The 22,397-nt window shown below is 39.9% G+C and overlaps 1 protein-coding gene across 1 annotated transcript; it reads right to left on the reverse strand.

The window, feature by feature from the left end:
• Nucleotides 1-1,457: 1,457 nt before the first annotated feature.
• Nucleotides 1,458-22,350, reverse strand: ctnnbip1 (catenin, beta interacting protein 1). The gene is made up of 4 exons (XM_040153359.1): nt 22,185-22,350; nt 13,846-13,960; nt 11,480-11,570; nt 1,458-1,841 (listed from the first exon to the last, which is right to left on the reverse strand). Exons 2-4 carry the CDS (start codon nt 13,939-13,941, stop codon nt 1,783-1,785), a joined length of 246 nt encoding a protein of 81 aa, XP_040009293.1. The 5' UTR covers nt 13,942-13,960; nt 22,185-22,350; the 3' UTR covers nt 1,458-1,782.
• Nucleotides 22,351-22,397: the final 47 nt, after the last annotated feature.

The raw sequence follows: 22,397 nt of genomic DNA on the forward strand, positions 1-22,397 counted from the left end.
TATTTGTTTAGGGAGAATGTGTACACCTGTGTTTCATGTGATTATGTCTGCTAGTGTCTTTAATTCTTAACGTTTTCCTCAGTTGAAAAGTAGCCTGTGGTTCAAAATAAAGCAGCAGAAGAGCGAGTGGGGCCTCAGTTATAAAACTGCGCCAAGAAAACTGTGTATGGTCAAAGATGCCCCCAAATTCAAACAGAAATCCCATCGAGTATGTCAAACTCCTCATTATCCTGCCCTGTCAGCGCTCATAATTAAATACGCATGATTTATAACAGGCCTGTAGTGAATGTTAATACACACGTCAGGCAGTTTGTCTTTCTAAAATGTAGCAGATCTTGACGTATACTAAACTGTTTTGTTTTTGGGAAAATCAGCATGTCATAGCAGCAGTGTGCACTGCAGGATCAGAGAGCCAAATTATTCTGGAATGAAAATATCAATTGAAGCAAAAGAGCCAGAGATGAGGGTCAGACTTCATCGGAGCTCACTTCACTTCACTTGATAAGTGTGTCTGGGTTGTACAACTGATTACCCGTCACTAGAAAACTGAAAAACAGGCTATAATTTGATATTAAGAGAAATGCATTGTCTGAGAAGACTTATTAATGCTTTACATTTTATGGTAAGACTTTAAGTTCCCCTATTAACGGTATATGGGTAGAATACAAATATCCAATAAATTATTTATAAAACACTATAATGGAGTTGTACGCAGCTATGAGGACATTTTTAAGTGTTTATTAATGTACAGTATTTGTCAACAAGTTTAACTTCATCTATGAGGACATATTTTTTATTATTTAAACCGTGTTTTACTATATTGTCATTCATTACCTATTTATACAGCAGCCTCCATTATATGAGTGCCCACAGGAGGAGTTAAAGTGGTGACAAATCCATTAACAAACCTTGTATCTGCTTACAAATACATTATACTGTGTAATAAACCATTTATGAAACGTTTCTAAATTCTAAATCAGGGGACATAAATTGGACTGTTTGATTTTATTTTACTACTTTGCCTTCAGCGTGCAGGATCCAGCAGAAGTGTGGACACTCTCCAAAAACACCTGTATCTCTATGCCAATATCTGCGTGGGAGATGGCGAATGCTTTTTATGCACAAAAAATGTTTATAAATGAGGCCCCGGGTGGGACAGAATACAAAAGCCTTTATGACACAACAGCTAAATCAAAAACAAAATCAGCCCCGTTAGGGTAAGCAGAAATAATTAAAAACTCTCCCCTAACACGATTAATCATCAAACTCGCTGCTTGACCAAAACTGTATTTCTCTTTGCTTCAATCAGCTGCTGACTGGTCAATTCCTCCAGTGACCACAGCAGATAAAACATGTAACACTGCCTAAAGTCTCAACACAGACAAGATAATACAAAACGAAACCAACCCCCCACTAAAAAAAACAAAACCAAAAAAAAAAAAAAAAAAACCCCAAAAAAAGAAACAAAAAAAACTACATTTGATATTCATCCACACAATCTGTGAGTGTTTTCATTGACTGCCTTGTTGCCAAGGCGTCAACCCACAGTGACCCACTTGAGTGCATCTCAGGTAATGGTGTGTCAGCTTGTGTGAGGAGGAGTTGGGATGGAAAAGGCTGGGGGAGAGGGAGGCAGCCACCTCCTGGTGTCTCTTCCCCTCCTCTTCTGTCCCTTCCTGGTGCCCCTCCTCTCCTGAGCTCATCAGTGTCGTGTTTGTGGAGTTTGGGTTGTTGCGGATCACGTGTGGGGCGGGGTGGGATAGGGTGGGGGGGGGCCCAGGGTCACTGTCGCCGGTCCTCCGTCTCTGACCGTGAGAACGCCATCACCACGTCCTCAGCACCTGAACCAAAGGAAGATTGTCGGAAAAATCAATTAAAATTAAAAAAATCGACATTAAAGTTATACAGATGCTGATGTTTGTTTCACCCGTTTTTCTGCCACAGTAAAAAAGCCCTAAAAACATAATCAATGGGCATTATTGAAAACTGAGGAAAATCTAATTCACTGTATCTGTTGAGAAAGAGTTATTTTAAGGAGAATTAAATGTTACTGTCAGCTTCTTATAAAAGCCAAACTCTCATTCAAAATATAAACCAAACATCCAGAAGTGTGTTACTTCTTACTGACAGAGTGGAGAAGTTTAATGTGTCAAACAGAAAAAAATCCAGGCATAATGCAGAATTCAACCAACAACTTGACTTTAATTCCAGTTGATCTAATTGGTGTGTTCATTAAAGATGCTGTTAACTTCAGTGGTTTGAGCGTAAACCACTAGCATAGATGAATAATATTTACTTTTCTGACTATCCGGAAATGTGTCATCTGTTTGCTTTACGTTGGTACTAGGTGTAACCTGTAGTGTCCACACTGATCAATGACTAAATACAAGAGTACCTACTGAACCTTACAGCTACACTGACAGAAACTCACAAAAGACATATACATCCAGATATATCCACATCTATAGTTCCCACATGACATCAGCTACAACATTGTGCCATAAGTAATCAACTGCGATCAGATTTTTCTTCTGTCATCTTTTTGTGTGATAATATGACTGCTGCTATTCAGAAAAAACAAACAAACAAAACAAAAACAAAAAACAAAAACAAAAAAACATTTGGTCTCAATCATGTGTTGTTTGAGAAGAGGACTTAGTCTTGGATATGGACTCATACGAGTTGACAGGGTTATTTAGAACAGGCAAATCAGCTGTGTCCAAAAGTGTTTGGGATGCTTGTTGTGCTGTCAGGCTGATCAGAGATGCATCTGCATTCATACTACAGCGCTTTTCTGTCAAAAGGCATCCCAGACCTGTATGACTGTTGTTCGAATCACTGGATCCCGGTGAGACTTCAACATGTTTTCAACTATCCGCGTGTGACTGAATCGCCCAAAACGAATTTCAGTGCAAAGTGTGACGTGAGCAAAGTTTTCTGCAGCTCCTTGGATCCTGTCAGTATCCTGTAAATCCTGTCAGCTGTGACTATAAAGCCGAGAGGGAATACACTGCCATGAAAATCCTTTTGGTGCATGCACATAATTTCATCTATTGCCATATTCACCTGCTGTGGAAAGCCACCGCCTACCACCACAGCGCTCTGACAGGAGGTACTGTAACCCACTGAGTGGCCTGCTGACAGTGGCGTCCTGCTCTGCCATGATAACACTTAGATCTGAGGCTTCAGTACCATTCAGTCACCTCTGTGGCTGCAGCTCTGGCTGTGAGGCACAAGATTTTCTGTGAGTAAACAATACTAGATTTCAGCTGATGACAATAACCTCACTGAGCTTCGGAAAAAGTATGAATGGGCACAAAGAAAAGAGACTTAAATGATCTACAGTACACACAATCTGATTTCTTTCCATTCCTTTCGTGCTTCTTTCACTTTTACCAAGTTAACGAGGACCAAGTGATAATTACAGCCTCGTCCGAGTTGAGTCAACTAAGGGATCCTGACAGCTACACAACAGGACTTAGTCAGCTGGCTTTTGTTTAATAAAGAATCATTCATTAGTCTGTTGCCAACTGTGATTCATCAAGTTGTTTGGGCCTGCCTACACCTCTTTCTGATTAATGAATATACACTTTCCAATTCTATTAGAGTAAGGGTAAATAAAATGTTCTTTCATAAAAGCCTTGTTTTTTGGCAAGGACTGATTTTAATTTTAAGCAGTTCAGTCTGTAGACCTTCCATAAAACAGAGAGGGAAAGATTAAAAAAAAAATCTTTTGCCAGATGAGGTAGGAAAGTATTAAAATCCCTCTTGCACCATCATGCTTGTCAGCTTAGTGAAATGCATTTGTTTCTTGGCAATGGAAGGAAACTGACTGTGACTGACTATATAAGACCACTAAGTGCATACAGTAACATTTATAGTCTTCTCAAACCCATCTCTCAAAGATGAGAGGGACAAATGACAAAAAGGCATTGTAGCCAACAGTGAACTCGATCATATTGTGAGATAAAAACACCGACAAGCTGCGATCACATAAATACCATTAACACCAAGTTCCACACCTTTGCAGACGGTTGAGAAGAATTCCTGTCAGCGCCTCGTGCCTGTCTGCTATGATAAGACTTTCTTCACTGCAGCCCTCAAGTGCTTGTTAGATTTAATTATTGTGGAGATATGAAAGTAGGCCAGGGACTCTGAGTTTCCACATGTATTTGGCACAAAGGGCGGACCCTCCTCATCAGACAGCACAGACCCTCTAAACACAGAAATTTAATTTGGCTATCTCTATGGCGAAGATAACTAGCATGTTTTTATGCTGCATTCAGGTTTTCTTTTGGGGGAGGGTGACTTTTAAAATAAACTTTTCAAATTCCTCGGGAGCTTACTGGCCTTCCAAATGAGGTTGTGGCAAGGATAAAGCCAATAGGCAAAAGCAGCAGCGGGAGAGGAAACTAGAGACAGAATGATAAAAAAAATATTGACAGAGACATGCTGTGAGTCTACAGTTGATTACATAAATGTCATCTGCTTGGAGACAGCACGTAGTGATAATGATGCTTGAACAAAAGAAAATTATGTAATACCACACAATAAGAAAACCCGACCTGATTTATAGTACTGCTGAACAGCATTGCCGTGAAAGATGATGTTTTGGCGCAGGACCTTGCAATTACACCCATTTATCACAATACATGCCAGTGGGAATGATTTTTTTTTTGGTTGTGTGAAGGAGTTCACCCTTGTGTAACAGTCAGTTCAGAGGATGGACATGTCAGACACTGTGCAACTTGAGCCGAATGACCGGCAGAAACTCTCTCAAAATACACGCACAGAGCCAAGTGCATGGCTGGGCTATATCTGTTTTACTTGAATGTTTTGCCTGAGAGTCATGGTCAGAACTCGACTTGCCACAAACACAAAAACACACACACACAAGCTCTAGCCAACATGATGGAAACATCAGGTCCCTCAAAGCTGTTGCCTAGCGACAGATAAAAATCAGAGTGCATCAGTGGATGGCAGGCTGCTCTTGCTGCTGCCTATGAGCAAAAAGCTTTTGGTTTGTTTCAATGTAGCTCAGCATCAGGCTGTTCTCTGCCCCCTCGCTCAACTGTGCACTGATCCCCTCCTCACCCTGCATGATGAAGGTAAATATAGCGATTCCGGACACTGGATTGCATAAATAACAGCAACAACAGGAATGTTATCCAATTTGTCCTCCATAAACACTTTGAACGAAAGAAAAGCCCCCTAATTCATAACAGAAAGTCTTTCCATGAAAAGAACATATAGGACAAAGGAGAAGTATTTCAACAAAGGGTAAAAGTCAAATAGGTGTTTGGTTTCAAATAAACACTGCACAGAGATTGTAAAAGAAATCAGGCAGAAACACAATAGTCAGGCATAAAGCCATGTCTCAGACTGAAGTACATTACCGCAATGCTATGTGCTATATTTAGTGCTAAAAAAATTATCTGAGTGGTTGAGTGGCAGATCATCTTGGTAATTGACAAACTGTTTAATTCATCTATCAAGCAAAAATGCCTGGTTCCAGCTTCTTGAATGTGAAATTGCTGCTTTTGTCTGTTAGTCCACTGTAAATTCAATATCATTGGGTTTTGTCCTGTTGGTCAGGAAAAACAAGAAGACAACCACTTGGAGAAACTGTGATGGACACTTTTGACTTTTAGACAACCCCACAGATATTAATAAATAAATAATCATTATATGCTTGGTCTAACCATTCGCAAGCAAAGAAAGTCTTTCTTCACACACCTTAGAGACTATAAATCAGTATGTGATTGAGAAAAGGTAGCCTGAAATAAAACACACACAAAGCTCCACTAAAACCTCTAAGGATAAGAAAGCTGTGAAGTTAACCAAAAGGGAGTTTGTTTGAAATTAAAGGCACCGTGCTGTGTCCCTCTTGTCCCTCCTGACTGAATAAGCAGCGAAGCAGCCATATGACTCCAGTGATGCAGTAATGAAACTCTGAGTTATTAGTCAGAGCAGCAACAGCATTTGAGGTCACAATCTGTGCAGGGTCGGCTGAGAGGATCCCTCCCCACACACACACACACACACACACACACAAAAACAACAGCAGAGGAGGGTTAAGAAGCACGGCACAGCAGGCGGTGTGTGTGGTCCAGCTTAACATGTTTACATCAACAAACACAGTGGGTGTACTTTAACACAGTCAGTGCCTTTACAGGATAATCTCCTATTTCAGGGTAGCATAACTGCATACTAATAGCAAAATTTTTTAAGTATAAAGTCCCTCCTCTTATCTCTTTCTTTTTAATTCAGCCAAGCATAAAGTTAATTCTATTTCATTTTTTCCCATCACTACTACTACTTTTTCTTCTTTCTCTCTGATTATTCTGGGCTCACATGATTATTATAAAGGCATTTAACTTCAGACCTCTGCACCGCTTACCACTGCTTGATTACTATTTGATGATATTTTACTTAACCATTTCAACCAGCTCTTAACTCAAAGACTTAATATATCTCTATAGACATCCTGGTTCATTAAAAGTTTATTAATTAGAGACTCTAGGAACTGAAGTCAATTTGTCTTTTCCATTGGATGCAAAAAGGCTGCCAGTCACATGTTTATCATAATTTTACAAAATAAGAGAAAAGTTTACAAACAAACTCTAATGAAGCTCATAACATTTGCAAATGAATTATTTAAGAGAATGTCAGATTTTTACAACAGTTTGTTCTTCGCATCACACAGTGATATTTCAGAGACGTAACAAGCTTTGAAATTAAGTTCAATCAACAGCAAGTAGTTTTCTGAGTCATTTTTCTTGTCTAAAAGGATCCTTTAAAGATGGATTTAATTAATTTGACATTTTACAGGACATTTCCAAAAGGTAAGTTAATTTATAATGCAGCAGATATTTTGGGAGCAGGTCCAGAATGCAGTATCAGCTTGGTTAAACTTTTGGTTTCTGTTGCCAATGGAGCAGAGATCATTAGATAGAAAACAGGCTGACTGAGCATATCTGAGTTGGGAACAACTGTGATAAAACTATCCTATAACATTTGTCTATATAACAGCATACCTGACACATCTGAGATAGAGAGCAGAAACTCAAGCCTCTGCGTTTCAGCAAGTTGAGTCAGGTAGATGTGTTGGTTCATAAATCTCATTCATGCATCAGTGAGGAGCAGGATACAGTCATAATCAAGACCACTCTGCCCTGGCTGGGTTGCCGAACAAAGGCGTGTCCCTGCTCTGAGTCACTATGCTTTCATCTGAAAAGGAAGGTTTAAGGATTGCGTGATGCCGGGACTGTATCACAGACAAAAAGAAACGAGATTGGGTATTGATTGTGCAGGGCTGCGGTAATATCTGAAATATGAGAGGCCATATTTCTGTAACAAGGGATGGGAGTGACAGAGAGAGATTAGAATATCACACTTGGACTGCTTAATTAGCAATCCAGCTTGCCTCCAGGCCCCCTAATGACACCTGCTCCAATCTACCAACACAGCAAGTCGCAACAACACCAAGGCCCACAGGGAAGCTCATCTTTCCTGGGACAACTGAGGTTGCTATGGCAACCCCTCCTCCTCTCTCCTCTTTGTTGAGGCGCTCAGACGTCCTTCTGGGAGGAGTAAACTTTCTTTGTCAAATCAGACAGTATAACGAACCCTGAGACTGCTGGGTTTGTGTGTGGCTCTGACAAACTGTATGTTTTAAGTGACACGATGTCAGTTATAGAAAGCCTTGAATGAGAGAATCAAAAAGCCTGGCTGTAAAGATAAAACTAATATAGTTCCCATAGTATTCTGTAACTACTGTGCTGCAGAAAACTCTCTGCAACACAGAGTGACACAGTTATTATACAGTGTGTCCCAAAAAGGAGCAATTTACACTGAAAAAAAGCCAACCAAAAACCTCAGCCTCACTTAATTAGTTCACTCTTCATTTCCAATCATAACAACAGCATTTAAACATAACATGTTAAGTCCTGCTCGCCCACAATCCTCTGCTCCTTTCAGTGTCGCCGAAATTCATCTACAACAAGGTATTCACAGCGAGAAAGCTGAATGAAAAAAAAGAAAATCAAAAGAAAAACATTCATGGTTCCAGAGCCTTTGGCTGAAAATTCCTCTATGGCCTGATTAAAATTGCAAAATGAAATTCTGTATTTGCATGTATGGTAATCAGCCAATTAAAACTATCTGAAATGCAAATTCAGTGACCCATAGACTTAAAAGAAATATGAGTGGCAACCCCCTGAGTTGGTTTACTCTTGTTCCTTACAAGGAAAATACAGAATAACATTTGACAGCTCATCAGAGTTTGAGAGAATGATTCAGGGTTTGAGCAACATTTTCACTCAGTGTGATCAGATGAGATGACGGATGACAATGTTTCTGGAGAGATTAGACTGCTAGAACTACAAATTTGTTTTCTTATCAGAATATGTTTAGCTGACCACAGCTATGATGTTATCCATTTGTCACATTAGCTTTCATGTCTTATTGCACCTACAATTCTCTTTAACATTTCCTGAATATAGCCTGGCCTTGATTTAGAGTAATCAATATCAGAGTGTGTCTCCACTATGCCATTGCACCCTCAACGCCCTCTAAGCGACCACCATTCGATCGATGAGGCCACGTCTGACACATGACACTATTGCTCCATGCTGAGACCCCTTGAGGACACTGGTATCAAGGCATCCAGCATCAGCATGTTCAAACTATGCCCAGTTTTCCACTGCTGTGGGTGGATATTGTGGCTGAATTGGTTTAGTTTCTTACTGAAGGGGGATAAATCTCTGTGGTTGAAAATCATTTGACCTCTAATCGTGGCTCCACTGCTAATTGCCTAAACATTTTTTTCCCAATTTAACAATATTCAAACAACGTATATTGTATAGTGGCTGAAAAAAGATTCTAGAGTCATCCCCTCTTTAAAACTTTTGGAAAATGCTGCAAAAAATGGTTTGTCTAATGGTACCAAAAAGCAAGGGGTGTTTTTAAAGAAAAATTTTAAATTAATTTTATTATTAATTTTACAATAATATTAATTATTTAAAATGTCTTTCTCACAATTATTAAAATATTGCTCAAGCTAACTTGCAGAAAATAATATTTATCAACTGAAACTGCAGCCTCAGTGTCTGCTGCAGATATCGACCAGACCAATATGAGGTCTGAAGGTGGAGCTGCTGTGAGCAGGTATATTAATGATACAAGATCAGACACAGAAAAACAACTTTAACTAGAAAACTGCTGGCTAGTCACAGAAGGTGTGGCTGCTGTACTTTCTGATGGTCAGCTGGGACAGACAGTACTACTGTTGCATACAGCAGGATGAGGGAAGAAGTCTGCTTTCATTAAAATGAAGTGAGAGCAGAGTGAACCACAGAGTGTACAAACTGATTTATCTCCACACCCCTCTGGCACAGATATTGAAAATTTGTCCAGTACAATTAACAAACTATTAACATAGTAAAATTCAAATCAATTCAAGTCAACTTCAATGTCTTTAACACAGTCTTTATGAATAGAATTCAAACCGTCACATGTATTTCTTTTAATTTTAAAACAAGAATCAAATAAAATGACCTTGTAACGTGTCACATCTGTAATTTTTTGTTTGAAGTCTATGCTACTGTAAAAATTACATTTTAAGAGGCACATGGACTATGCACGTTGCTAGGCAATTAAATGTTTCATTTATTTTTTACCATATTAACAAGTCTAAATGAGATCAAATAGTGGACTTCCCTCTTCATGCAATAACCTTTTCACACCACCTAAAAAGGATCCCAGATGTGCTGATACTTAAAAACTGCTGTCCTTCAGCGCAGTGTTGAATATTTAAAAGTGATTAATTCTCAGCTATCTCCACTAAGCCTAATCACAGTACTTTCGACACGATGCAGACCACAAAAATGTATTGTGACACCAAGGAGGTGGCAGGCTGCCAGATGACCTTACATGTGTCTGTTTCTGTGTTGTATAATGCATACCAAGTGCACCTTTCACCAGTCATATTCCTCCATAATTAATGAGGCTCTTCCTAGCAGTACTGACACTGCGAAGACGTGGAGTTCTGTAGTTATTAGGGGGCATGAAGAAACACAACGAGGCCATGCAGCCCAAACTGACAGCTAGCCTGCAGTTGTCTTAACAGACAGAAAACATCCTTCATTAAGTATTGATTAAAAAAAAAAATTACTGATCCCACATTTGGGTGCTGTAATTTTTTAAGAAGCGACACTGTCAGTCCTCTCTGATGCAATGCTTTATATTCTGCTGCTTGAGATGAAGAAACACATGTTAATAATGAGATCTTCACGATCTGTGATGCAATGACCCACCATAAAATTTTGATGATGCACCCCATACTGCAGAATGGGGCTGCATTTAACAAAATATGACAGTGTAGCTTAATATCCTGCAGGCTAAAACAAAGATAATAAGAAAACACCAGAGAAGGACAAAAAGACAAAGTCACTGGTCCAGTTACTTGCCACCTTAATACCTTATATAATCATAAACCAAATCCTTCTTCATCATAGAAAATCCCACATTTATTAATTGAAACAACACTGATTGTTTTCTACCTTAAGAGACAAATATCATAAAGGACAAAGCAAGACCTGAGCCCCAGCAGGTTTACCACAGGAGGGCAGCAGGGTTCCTATCTCACAGCAATGTTTGGACTGAGCCTGGAAAGCTTCTCCACATGTAATACTTTGTTTAATCTAGCACCCTCTTGTGGTTTAAACTTGTGAACTGTTAGAAATGTAAAGAAAGCTCAACAGCGCTCTCCAGTGCCCTGACAAACACATGACCACCATATGCAACGTCATATCATTAAGCAAACCAGGTCTTACAAAACCACACATGAACAGTGGTTTGCTTTATCAAATAAACACCACAATATGAACACGGTTCTCTATCTAGGCCACCCTTGAGAAGCAGGAGTGAAACTAGAGATGCACTCATGCTGAGGATGAGTCACTTGGTTCCAGTCAGGCACACTGTTTGTTGTGTGAGTAATCTCACAGTGCTGGTGGGCCGCCGAGACGGCCTCAGCGCTCAGTCAGAAAATTTGTTAGGCCGGCTGGGGCACGGATTCTAGAGGAGTGATGTGTGTGGAGGGATTTTCCCTTGTTTTCAGTCTTGGCAAAGTAGCACTCCCGCAACATGTGAGGGTGGTGTTTGTGGGCTAATGTTGTTTTAAATGTGTTTCGTAATAAACGACTCTCATAAATGTCTACTATTCTTATAACTTTTAAAACCAAAATTTAAAAAATTAGAACCAAAAGTATCTTAAGACTAAAAGTACAACTACTGACCTGCATTGAAAATGTAACTTAATCACATATGATGATGAAACAAAATTGAGAACTATTTTCAACCAAAAACTAATGAATAATTCATAACTATAATAAAACCAGCTGGATGACTGTGTTTTGAATGTGTGTGTTTGCGACTGCACTTTGAATGTGCGAGCGTGTGCGTGTCACAGCCTTACCCTGGTCTATGTTGTGCTGTGGTAGCTGGCTCATCTGACTGTGGACCACACCTGCGTAATTTCGGAGAAAAGCCTCTTCACTCGGCGTAAGCTGACGAGGAATACACAAAGTGAAATTCCATGTTATAACACATGCCCATCTTGAAGGAGACGTCAAGCATACTTTTCTAATGCGGATAATTGCTGATTATATAGTTTTTATATGAATTATTTCGAAGAAATCATATATTAATTTTCTGCCCTCCTTTTGTGTTTTGACACACCTCTTTCTTAAATCATTTTATCATCATAGAAATATTTGAAAGTTCTGCCCATTTTGAAAGTGAAAGAGTATATAGAAAATGTTACCCATCTGCATTGTTAACAATCCCAAATACAAATTGTAAATGATGTATTATACCGTTATAAATACACACTGTGCCTTAACATGTACATATAATCATAGTCATCATTGTCAAATATAAATCTAGGCTCACTGTATATACTGTACATAACTTAATTCATGTATATAAAGTAACCAATAACATTATATATGCACTATTTATTCCAGTACTACTTGCACCATTGCACTATTGCTTTCTCGTTTGCGATGTACACAAACTGATTTGACTTGTATATAGACACTGTATGTTGTTCATTTTTGCTTTTCATAAATGTGTTTACATAGGCATCTATTTTTTCACCTACCTTTTTTTACACAATAGTTAAATGTTGATGTTTACCAATCTTTGTCCAGCTTCGCTGTCTTTTTTTTTAGCTGCATGTCTTTCTATTTATCTTGTGAACACTGTTCTTGGAACTGTGTCTAAGTAGAGAGCAGCAGACAACAGCGGTGTAGACATACTTAGCCAATAAAGCTGATCACAAAGCTGGTCTTTTAGTCACTGAAAATCTTTTAATGTTGTCTCTTGGTGACAAGTGTTTCAACTCTGTGGTGTATAGCTTTTGAAAGCACTTGTTTGTTGATTAGAAACCCAAACCTAACTGTACAAAAATTCAATTTATAGCAACAAACCTAAGAGAATAACACTTAGATTAACAGTTAATAGTTGTTAATGAAGGCAGCTTTCAGCAATGTAATGAAATTTGTGAACATGGTATCAGAAATTTTCGAAAGAGATTTTTGCAAATAATTTATAAAATAACACTTGTGCAAGAGTATTAAAATTGACGCACAACCTCAAGCTTACGTCCACACAGACTGGGCATTTAAAGCATTAAATTTATACATGTGATCTGACAATGATGACCCAATTTCAGGGTTTTCATTTTAGCCAGCAACTGCAGATTTTGCCCCCTCCTCCCGACTTTTATCAGCCATAGCGATTAAACATTATTTCTGAGAGTAACCCGAGTCACAAAATGAAACTCTTATCAAATGTCTGGTTAGTGTGTTCTCATGCCAGTGCCAGAGGCTACGTGTAACTGGAGGATGTCTCTCTGACTTTTTGGTTTCTCCTCTAGACTGTTTTAAAAACAAAGACCCTGGCATGTACCACAAATCAGCTTTTTATTTTCTAAAAAAGGTTTGAAGGAAGACATGTTTACATTTACTTGCCTCTGCAGCCTCACAGCCATTAAAAATGCAGTCAGGTTTTTGTCCTCCTGAGGCTGCAAATTGCTCATCTCTGCTAACTTCCTCCAGACTGTCAAAAGTGGCATTTAGACAAGAATTCATTACCTGAATTCTTGTCACTGCCTGAGCTGAACAGAAAACACATCTGTGGAGCTGCTATACACTCCGGATATAGACATACTAAATCTGTTGGAAATATTTGTTGAGTGCTGTCAGATTTGACAAGTGTGTGTCCTATCCTATCCAGTTTTCAGACCACCAGGGGGCTTGTTCTGATTGTTCCCAACTACTTCAAACAAAATTAAAGATGCTTTTAATTTCAATTCAATTTTTAACAAAAGCTTCAGTCTACCCTCCGCCATCACCTATTTTGTTGAATCGGTGATGGATTGCTGGATAGGGGTCTTAATTTACCGTAAATCTATGCTGAAGTTCATGGCATGAAATAGTTTGCTCTAAGACACTTTGTGCGTTTTTTCATGGCAGGTCTATAAAGTTTCTCCCTCTGTTTCTTGAAGCACCCATTTTACCAATGACAGATTTTGACATGGTAATGATGATTTCTGGTGTTTATGGCCAAGGTGGCGAGGCTTATTAGGGGCAGATTTCAGAAGATGAGGATGACGATGTTTGATTTGGCTCATTAAACAAACCCATTGTGTACATAAGCTGGACAATAGGTGGCACTAAAATTAATTTTTTAATGTTTTTTAAATCTGCAAAATGAGAATACCCAACTTTAAAATGTCAAAGTGACCAAGTTTGTGTTGAGATAAGACACTTTACTTACATTTGATCCCATTTTCTTAAGCATGAGCAGGACCCGCACTTTCTGTTGGATGTACATGTCTTCAGGAGACTTCCCCGGGGCCTCCTCGCGGTTCATCCCCCCTGCTCCTGTGGCTCTTGACACACAAACAAATCCAGATTACACAAGACCCGTGAAAAATTACGGCTACGCAAACACTCACAGTGTTATTAGAGGGTAAAAATACTTAAACACTGGGCCACACAATCTGACTGGTCATAAGATGATAGAGTGATACTCCATTTAAATTTTTTTGATTGTGAACACTCACCCCTGCAGCCTTGAAAAGTGGCAGTTAAGACTGTTTCAACCAGGTAGCTACATAGTGATTTTAATTGTTTTTTCCTTTTTATTTTGTGTGTTTTCTATTACATATGAATTCTGTACTGAAGGCAGCTCCAACAGAATCTTTCATGTTATTCTTGGCAGTGCTCTTTAGCAGATATGAGGTTTAGGCTCATATAGTCAACAGCATTGAGCTAACAGCCCCCGGAGTATCACTATTACAACAACATAAAAGACTGACTGTATTTCAATTATCAAATGTTTTCTAATCTGACTTCTCAGACGTAGAGCACCAGCCTGGAACTACATGTTTTACTATTAAGGTAAATAATACAGATGGTCTGTGTGATAAGCACTTCATTCATACTGTATAATCCAAACAGTGATCATATTAGAAGTCAGTGGCCTTGTCTCAGTGCAATTTTGGCACTTCACAGCGTGAATGGCTGTCATTAATATTGCATGTCAGTTTTCACACAGATCTCGCCACTGCCTGCTCCTTCCATCTCTTATTCTCCGTCTAACTAATGACCTATTTTCACTGTCAGTCTGCAAAGATGTGAAATATAGGCAAAGGGGGAGAAAAAAGAGGGAGGGAAAAGAATGCGATAAAAGGAGCTGCCAAAGCTAATGCGGATGACAGAAAAGGGATAGGTTCCACTGTGATAGCACACGCACATCAAGGTCGGCTGCTGTCGCATTAGATCTCTGTTATAAGGCACCAACATGAGGAATACAGCACGGTTTGATATTCAGCCTGAATTTTCTAATTGAAAAAGCTAAAACATGCAGAAGGAATAATTCACGGAAAAGAGCAAAATAAAAATTTAAAAGGATAAATCTAGTGAAAAAAAAAAAAAAAAAAAAAAAGATTTAATAGAGAGAATAGCAGTATGCAAGTCAGGATCTGTTCTCCCCTAAGAATCTTTCATAAAAAGCCTACGGGAGCTACAATGACTATGATAGTTCTGACAATTTATTTTGGCCTCTCATCTATACAAAGGACCACTAATGCATGTTGACAGGCTGTTTGATGTGGGGTTATATTTAATTGAGGAGCTGGCTCGCCATTCCCCCTTCCCAGAGCCCAGGGGTGGAGGATGAATGGGGCACCGTTGGCCGGTGCTTGGGTGCCACTGTGAGTGTGTGGATTCATCATCAGATCAGAGCAGCTGGGGAGCATGCTTCTGGCTATAGTCCTTATAATTACAGCAACCTTTGGTGGCTGTTTAATGCCAGCAACTAACACTTGACTTGGTCCTCTAATCTGTTTTCAGTCACACAAAGTGGTAGCAGATGAATAAGGGGCAGATGAATACATTATTTATTCATTTTAACCTACCAAGTGTTAGCCATAGTTGAATTGTAGAGCCGCTGAAGACTCAAAGCAAGACAGACATGAAAAGATTGAGAGAGCTTGCTGGTGTCAGTTCAGTAGCTCAGTACACCTTCGGGCTATTGGTGTTGGGGGATGTGGTGATGGTGTGCGAATGTGTTCGGGTGGGGGTAGTGATGGAGAGAGGATGCTGGTGGAGGGTAAAGGGGGTGGCAGTGGCTTCAGATCAGCAACAGTGACACATTTGATCACGTCTCCAAGCTCCTCGCCTCAGACAAATGAGAGAGCTGAGACTTAAGGCACAGAGACCTACCAGCGAGACGACACACAGCATGAGGAATGTTAGAAACTCAGGAGCACAAATCTGCCTGCCCCAGAAGCACGCTGGGAATAAATCGGTCACTGCATCAGAGTGAATAAAGCGTTGAGGATGAAGAGGATAACGGAAGAACAGGATTCTGTAATTACCAAAAGGTGTCGTCTTGTCTTGAGATTTTTAAAGACAAATGATTATACAACAACATTAATATTCAGGCATATTTTGAGACTTGACAACTTAAAAATTGTTAAAGTCTGCTAATGCACAAAAGGCCAATATGTTCATCATCTGTATAAATAGGCCTACTGCTTTCATGACTAACGCATTTCTGATCCTCTGATGTTTGCTTTTGAAGTCTGAAAACTGGCCATATTTAGTACCATCTCTGCCCAAGCTCCTGACTGTTTTGAGGGTTGCAATTTTTATTTTTACCAGCCTGAAAGTTTATTTTTATCTTATTCCACTTTCACACTGATATCTGCTACAAGAACAACAAACATAAATCCCATAGGGAGAATATCTGTAGGAAGTAGAAACAATTTTGAATTTTAAATGAGGGTGATCGGTGATGTTCTTTTGTTGTTGTGATATGTTTATGAGACACTTGAAAAAAAAGAGAAAAGGGAAAGGAGTCAGATCCCTTCCTGTGAAGTTCACCTAGTCTTCTTCAGGCTGGAGGGAGCAGAAAGACTAATATGTAGATGACTATTTTGGGCAGCAGAGTAGCTACAGAACTGGAATCATTACAGTTCTGGTACTCAGTGATCTGGATGACAACTTGTATGCAATAGCCATTACCACTGGGCTTACGATTATGTAACGGGTAGTTTCATCCATGCACTCCTATTGAACCAACTAGCTTTCCAGCCATGTTTATAATTCCAACAATGCTCCAGATGGTACTCGGGTGCCTGGTGTGCAATGCCTCACTGTCCAAGACTTATACTCTAAATAATGCCTTCCAGGGTATCAGTGATGGATTACAACCTTTTAAACACACTTGGTCCAGCTGAAGATGATTTTAAAGCCAAAAATCAAATATGTCCTCATAGTCAGATGTGCTGTTTTCTGACGTTTTATAGACCAAACAATTAACTGAGAACATAATCATCAGATTAATCAGTAATGAAAATAATCAATAGTTGCACCCCTAGTTGTGGCACTAGGCAAATTACCATTTTGCCAAAGTGACCCAGTAAAACTAACCCTCCAAACATCCAACTTTGTATTCAAATGCTGGCTGACCAATAAATCCATTGAAAATTTCAATGCAAATTAATTTCATTTCTTTAAACTCTGTTCTGATTAAACTCTTAGAGATTCTTAACATAACATAAACTCTTCTATTTATAGAGACCAATGTCTGTGTTATGTTTGCCGCTTCAGAAAACAGTCAAGTCCGTTGAGATAACTCCTTGAATGTTAAGACCTAAAATGCTTTTTGTGTGATATTTGTATGATTTGACACATCAGGAACAACTGGGATTTTCATGACTGTTTACGACATATCTTTTTAAATGAAAAGATAGCTTAGAAAAAGAAAACAGACAACTATTCCAATAAAATTAATGCAGACATGAAAGACAGATGACAAAACTCTGTTAATAATCTATAAATAGCGTTTAAGGAAGTAGCCTTGCTATGTGTAGCTTTTTAGGGTCATTCTGGCATTATTCTGATGTACATGGTCTTCTGTGTAACATGTCTCAAATAATTTCAAGGACAGCAACAAGGATCCTGTCAGACTCTTTTGTGTGTGCCTGATGTTAGGTTCTAGAGGTGGGCTGGCTCAACACTAATCCCTCGAGGGATGCTCAGCCTCAGACACATGCGGTTAATGTTCCAGACGTAATCAAAGGCTTTCTTTAATGCTGATCTGGGTCTAATCCCCCTTCTCTGCCTGTGTTAGGCTCTTGTCAATGTTGTGATGTTGGGCTGAGCAGAGGCATCAAACTCTTTGAGTCCCTCTAGGCAACCCAGCGAAACCACAGCATCGCTGCCACTGAACCAAGAACATTTAAATTAACAATAGATAACACAAAGGCAGCTTCAAATTTCCAATCTGCACATATGGTAGTGGTGGTATGGTATGGTGTATACACTCTCTCACACTCACACACACACACACACACACACACACACACATATGTATATACACAAACATACATACACTAATATATATATATACACAGACACACTAATATACACACACATACATACACTACTATATATATACATACACACTAATATACACACACTAATATAGTGACACATTTGAAGAGTAACAATTTTCAATTTATTTTTAGAGTCTCAAAAGTAATTGGACAACTGACTGATTTATATGTGTATGTGTGTAATTTCATACAGCTCTTGCATATGATATTAGGCCTAATTCTGCTGCAAGACACAGACACTGTCACAGGAGTGCAACACTTCTAAAAAACAGTACACATCCAATGGCTTCTGCACTCCAAATACAGACAAAGGTACATTCTAATGTACCTTTCTAAACACGGCTCCTAAAGACTACTGCAACACTCTGACCGAGCCACACAGTGCAGTGAAGGTCTGCTGCCAGGGATTACAGTATGCAATGTGATAGGCCCCCACATTTGCTGAGGGTCATGAAGGGCAGAGGCTGCCATAGAGCATCGGCCCAGTAACACATGGCCTGGTCTACTTGTTGAGATAGTTAATGGCTCTGGTTGCTCCCATGCACAATGTCTGACTGATTTACATATCAAATTCGTCCAGCAAGCAGAAACAGAAGAAACAGACCTCTGAGTTGCCTGGCAAACTGTCTTTGAGTGGAGTTTAGCTTCACACAAATGTCGTCAAAAGCCTGAACTCAATAGGACCCTAAGAGGTCAACAGCCTCGGCAGAGAGGAAAAAACGAGAAGGAAAAATTACTTGAATTCATTCATGAGCTGCTCCAGCATCCCAAGCAAATGTGTGAGAAACTTAAGTAGGCAACAACCCTGGTGCGGCTGCCAGCTGAGCTGCCAACAACGTTGCCTGGTTCTGTAGAGCAGCTGTGTCACGGCAGGTACACACAAACACACACATCTACCCTCTTCTACTGATGGCTAACCATGTCATGAAACCCATTAAAACAACTAGAGGTCATACTGAAATTAGGACAGAATGTTATTCTCATTTACTTTCATATTGCGATCAGGATTCTGTTCTCTGATATGATAAAAATAAAAAAATTAAAAGGTTTAGTTATGAGACTTAATAAGGGATATTATTTGACGACAGCTCACCTAACACTGCAGTTTAGCTAAATAAACAGCAGTTTCATTGGTTATCTTTAGAGTTGTGATGTGTCAATCAAGAAAAAATTTACTAGTAACTATTTCGATAATGAATTAATTGTTTTAGTCATTTTTTAAAGCAAAAATGCCAAATATTCGCTGGTTCCAGCTCTCAAATGTCCGGTTTTAATTCTTTTCTTTGTCATATATGATAATATATGTTTGGTTATTGGACTTCATGGATTGTTTAGTTCATAAAATGTCTAAAAACAGTGAATAAAGCCCCTCACAGATTGTCAGAGCACAGGGTGAAGTCCTCAAATTGCATTTTTTTTTTTTTTTTTTAATCAGAGCAACAGACCAAAACCCAAGATATTCATTTTACATTGACATAAAACCCAACAAAAGCAACAAATCCTCACATTTTAAAAAGGTGTAAACCCTTAAAATTTGCAATTTCTGCTCGTTTTAGGATTTTTTGACAACCAATTGACTATCACAGTTGTTGACTATTAATTTCTGCCCATCGCCTTCAACCCTTCTGATAATTTTGACAGTGATTTCACACCTATTGCCAACACAAAAACACAAATTATACAATTCAAACCAGCAGAGCCATAATGAAAACTATCTAACCAGCCATGTCCAGACTGACTCCCTCTGGGTCGGGCCAGCATGGGGTCCTAAAACAGCGTGAGCCAGACGAGCAGGCCAGAAAGGCTCTGGCTTGGACTTTACTGGATGTCTGCATGCTGCCTTTGTGTGAAACCATCTCCTCACATGTACAGTGCCCACAACAATGGCTACAGTATTTGGGGACAATAGTGATGAACTGGATTGTGAAAACATGATTGATAAGTAGGTCATGTCTTGTTGTCACCACGTGAGGCATGAACTCAAACAATCCTGCTCAACTGTACAGGCTTAGTTCATAGCTTGGTTTCTGAGTGAGCTTAACTGTTCTTTGACTATTTCTTTGTCGCATTAAATTGATGTTAGGAGCTAGACAGAGTGAATTACAGTAGGCTGGACATGACATTTCAAAAATTTATACCTAATGCCACTGGGAAGCTTAGGTTTTTCCTCGATAGTTAAAAAAATGTTTTCACCATTATTAAGGCTTCTGCTAGGCCAAAATAAATATCTTGTACATTTGTACTACTACTACAGTTAAGGACTTGAATGAAAATGTAACTTTTTCAGCAAAACCAATTTACAACAAGATTTAGGCAACCAGCTTTTGTAAATGTTCCCTCAATACATAATTTGATTTTAGTTTTTCACAGACCATGCTATATAACATAATTAAATCTGGTCTATGATCTCAGAGCATCTTCGCTCACTCATCTGGGTCTCTCAAAGGAATTGAAACAGAAGCTGCTGCCTTAAGCTGGTCCCTTGGGGATGCGGCTGCAAGATTTCAAAAGCGCCAACGTCAAGGCAGGGCATAAAATTCTGATTTGTGAACAGTTATATGATCTCTGTGCTTGGAAAGATACAATGCAATGCAAATGTGCAGGCTACCATGCACAACAAAGAACTGCACACAGAAAAGATGGCAAAGTTTGAATCTAAAAAAGAAGTTAAAAAGACTGTGGTTGTCTGGAGGTCTTTGTGTGTAAGCAACGAATGGATGCAAACAGCTCTTGTATCATAGTGTCAGGCCACAAGAGGCTACTACGTGGCCTGGTTAATGCTGACTGGCTGACAAGTGCTTGTGCCAAACGCAGAGCAAGAGGTTGTGAGATGAGCCAGCCCTCCCTCCCAAACACTGCTTGCAGGCAGCTGATGAGGTCCCCTCGGGGCTTGAGGGGGTTGAACAGCCGCTGAAGAGCACCTGCCCTGAATGTGACGATGAGGGGAGAGAGGCGAGGCCAGGGGTCCTAATCTCTCTCCAGAATCCAGCCAGCTAGGGGAATGTGCAAACTAAGGCAGGCTTGACATACTGTGGTCCATCACCAACTCTGCTAGTTGCCAGTAGGATTCAGTGTGCTTGTCTGTGGCCAAGCCCCGACACCCACTGGCTGCAGCACTCATCAATGCCCTGCTGCCGGCAGGGTGCCAGCTTCACCACTCAAAGGGTTGTCAGCTATCTGACATGTGGGGGAAAGCAGACACTGTAAAAGGCAGGGTGGCACAATGCATCCATGGGTGGCATGATCCAAAAATAGAAATTCAATGAAGGAGTTATGTGAAAAGCAAACCTGAACATGAAACAATCTTTGAAAGAAAGTGATCACACATACAGTAGCTCGTTGGAGCAGCATTGTGAATGTTCTCTAAGCCTAAGTATTGCCTTGGCTGACTGTTAGGTGTTTGGTGAGTGGGACAAATGGGTCTGTACTTTATATTTTCATACAGGCATGCATCAAGTACGTGTAGTCTGCTGAATTTCTTGTCAGCAGGAAACCGAAAACTGTTTTGAGGTCGTTATTTCAGACACATTAACTACAGTATTGTTAACATCATAATGGTGGGTAAAAGTAAAACAAACTACAATATTAACTGACTGACGAGAGTCTGCTTAATATTCACTAACGTTAGCTGAGACTGATAGTTTCTGAGTGTGGCTTGCTGACCAATTTTATCAGTTTTCTTCAAAGAGAAAGTCTGAGGGAAAAATAGCACAGCAAACGAAAATGCCCGAACGCCAAATGCAGCAAGCTGAAACTAAAAAACGGATAACTACACATGACTGTGAACCGTTCTGGTTATCATGCTGCGGGACGCAGACTGTTCAAACTGTAGCAGCGCTCTTGCTAGCATGCAACGAGCCTTCAACGCAATCTCGATTTGGATCTTAAACAATATCCGTCGTGGAAAATGCGTGAACAGCACTCTTAATGACTAGCAAGTCGCCTTCATTTTAACCCGGACGAACATTTCATTAAGTCTCCACCAAACCCGCGCTACCCTTGGCAAAGCAGTAAGTGCTAAATAGCCAAGCTAGCTCGCTAGCATGCCCGAGACAAAAGCCTGAATGAAGTTCCTATGGGTGCAAACACCATCCAGGTACCGCTGCTGTGCCAGAAGTGTAAACGCCGGGATTCAAACACACCTATCGTCTCTAAAAAAACCCTGACAATGTGCACCTCGTCAAGAAAACGAGACATATGAGCTTACCCCTCCTGGTCCAGCTTTTCTTTCTTCTGTGCTCTGTTTGAATGGTGTGTTGTTGTAGGAGGGCGTCCTGTTCCGGGGTCACATCCCTCCAGTCGGCACAGCTACAGCGGACTGACTCAACGCAGCCAGAGTCCAGCTGGCTGATCAGTACCGCTGCCTGCCAGCGGGGGCGCCACCGGCAAAGCCAACGCTGCGCATATCCGGAGTTAGCGA

This window comes from Xiphias gladius, chromosome 18 (assembly GCF_016859285.1).
Source record: "Xiphias gladius isolate SHS-SW01 ecotype Sanya breed wild chromosome 18, ASM1685928v1, whole genome shotgun sequence".
Lineage (NCBI taxonomy): Eukaryota > Metazoa > Chordata > Actinopteri > Istiophoriformes > Xiphiidae > Xiphias > Xiphias gladius.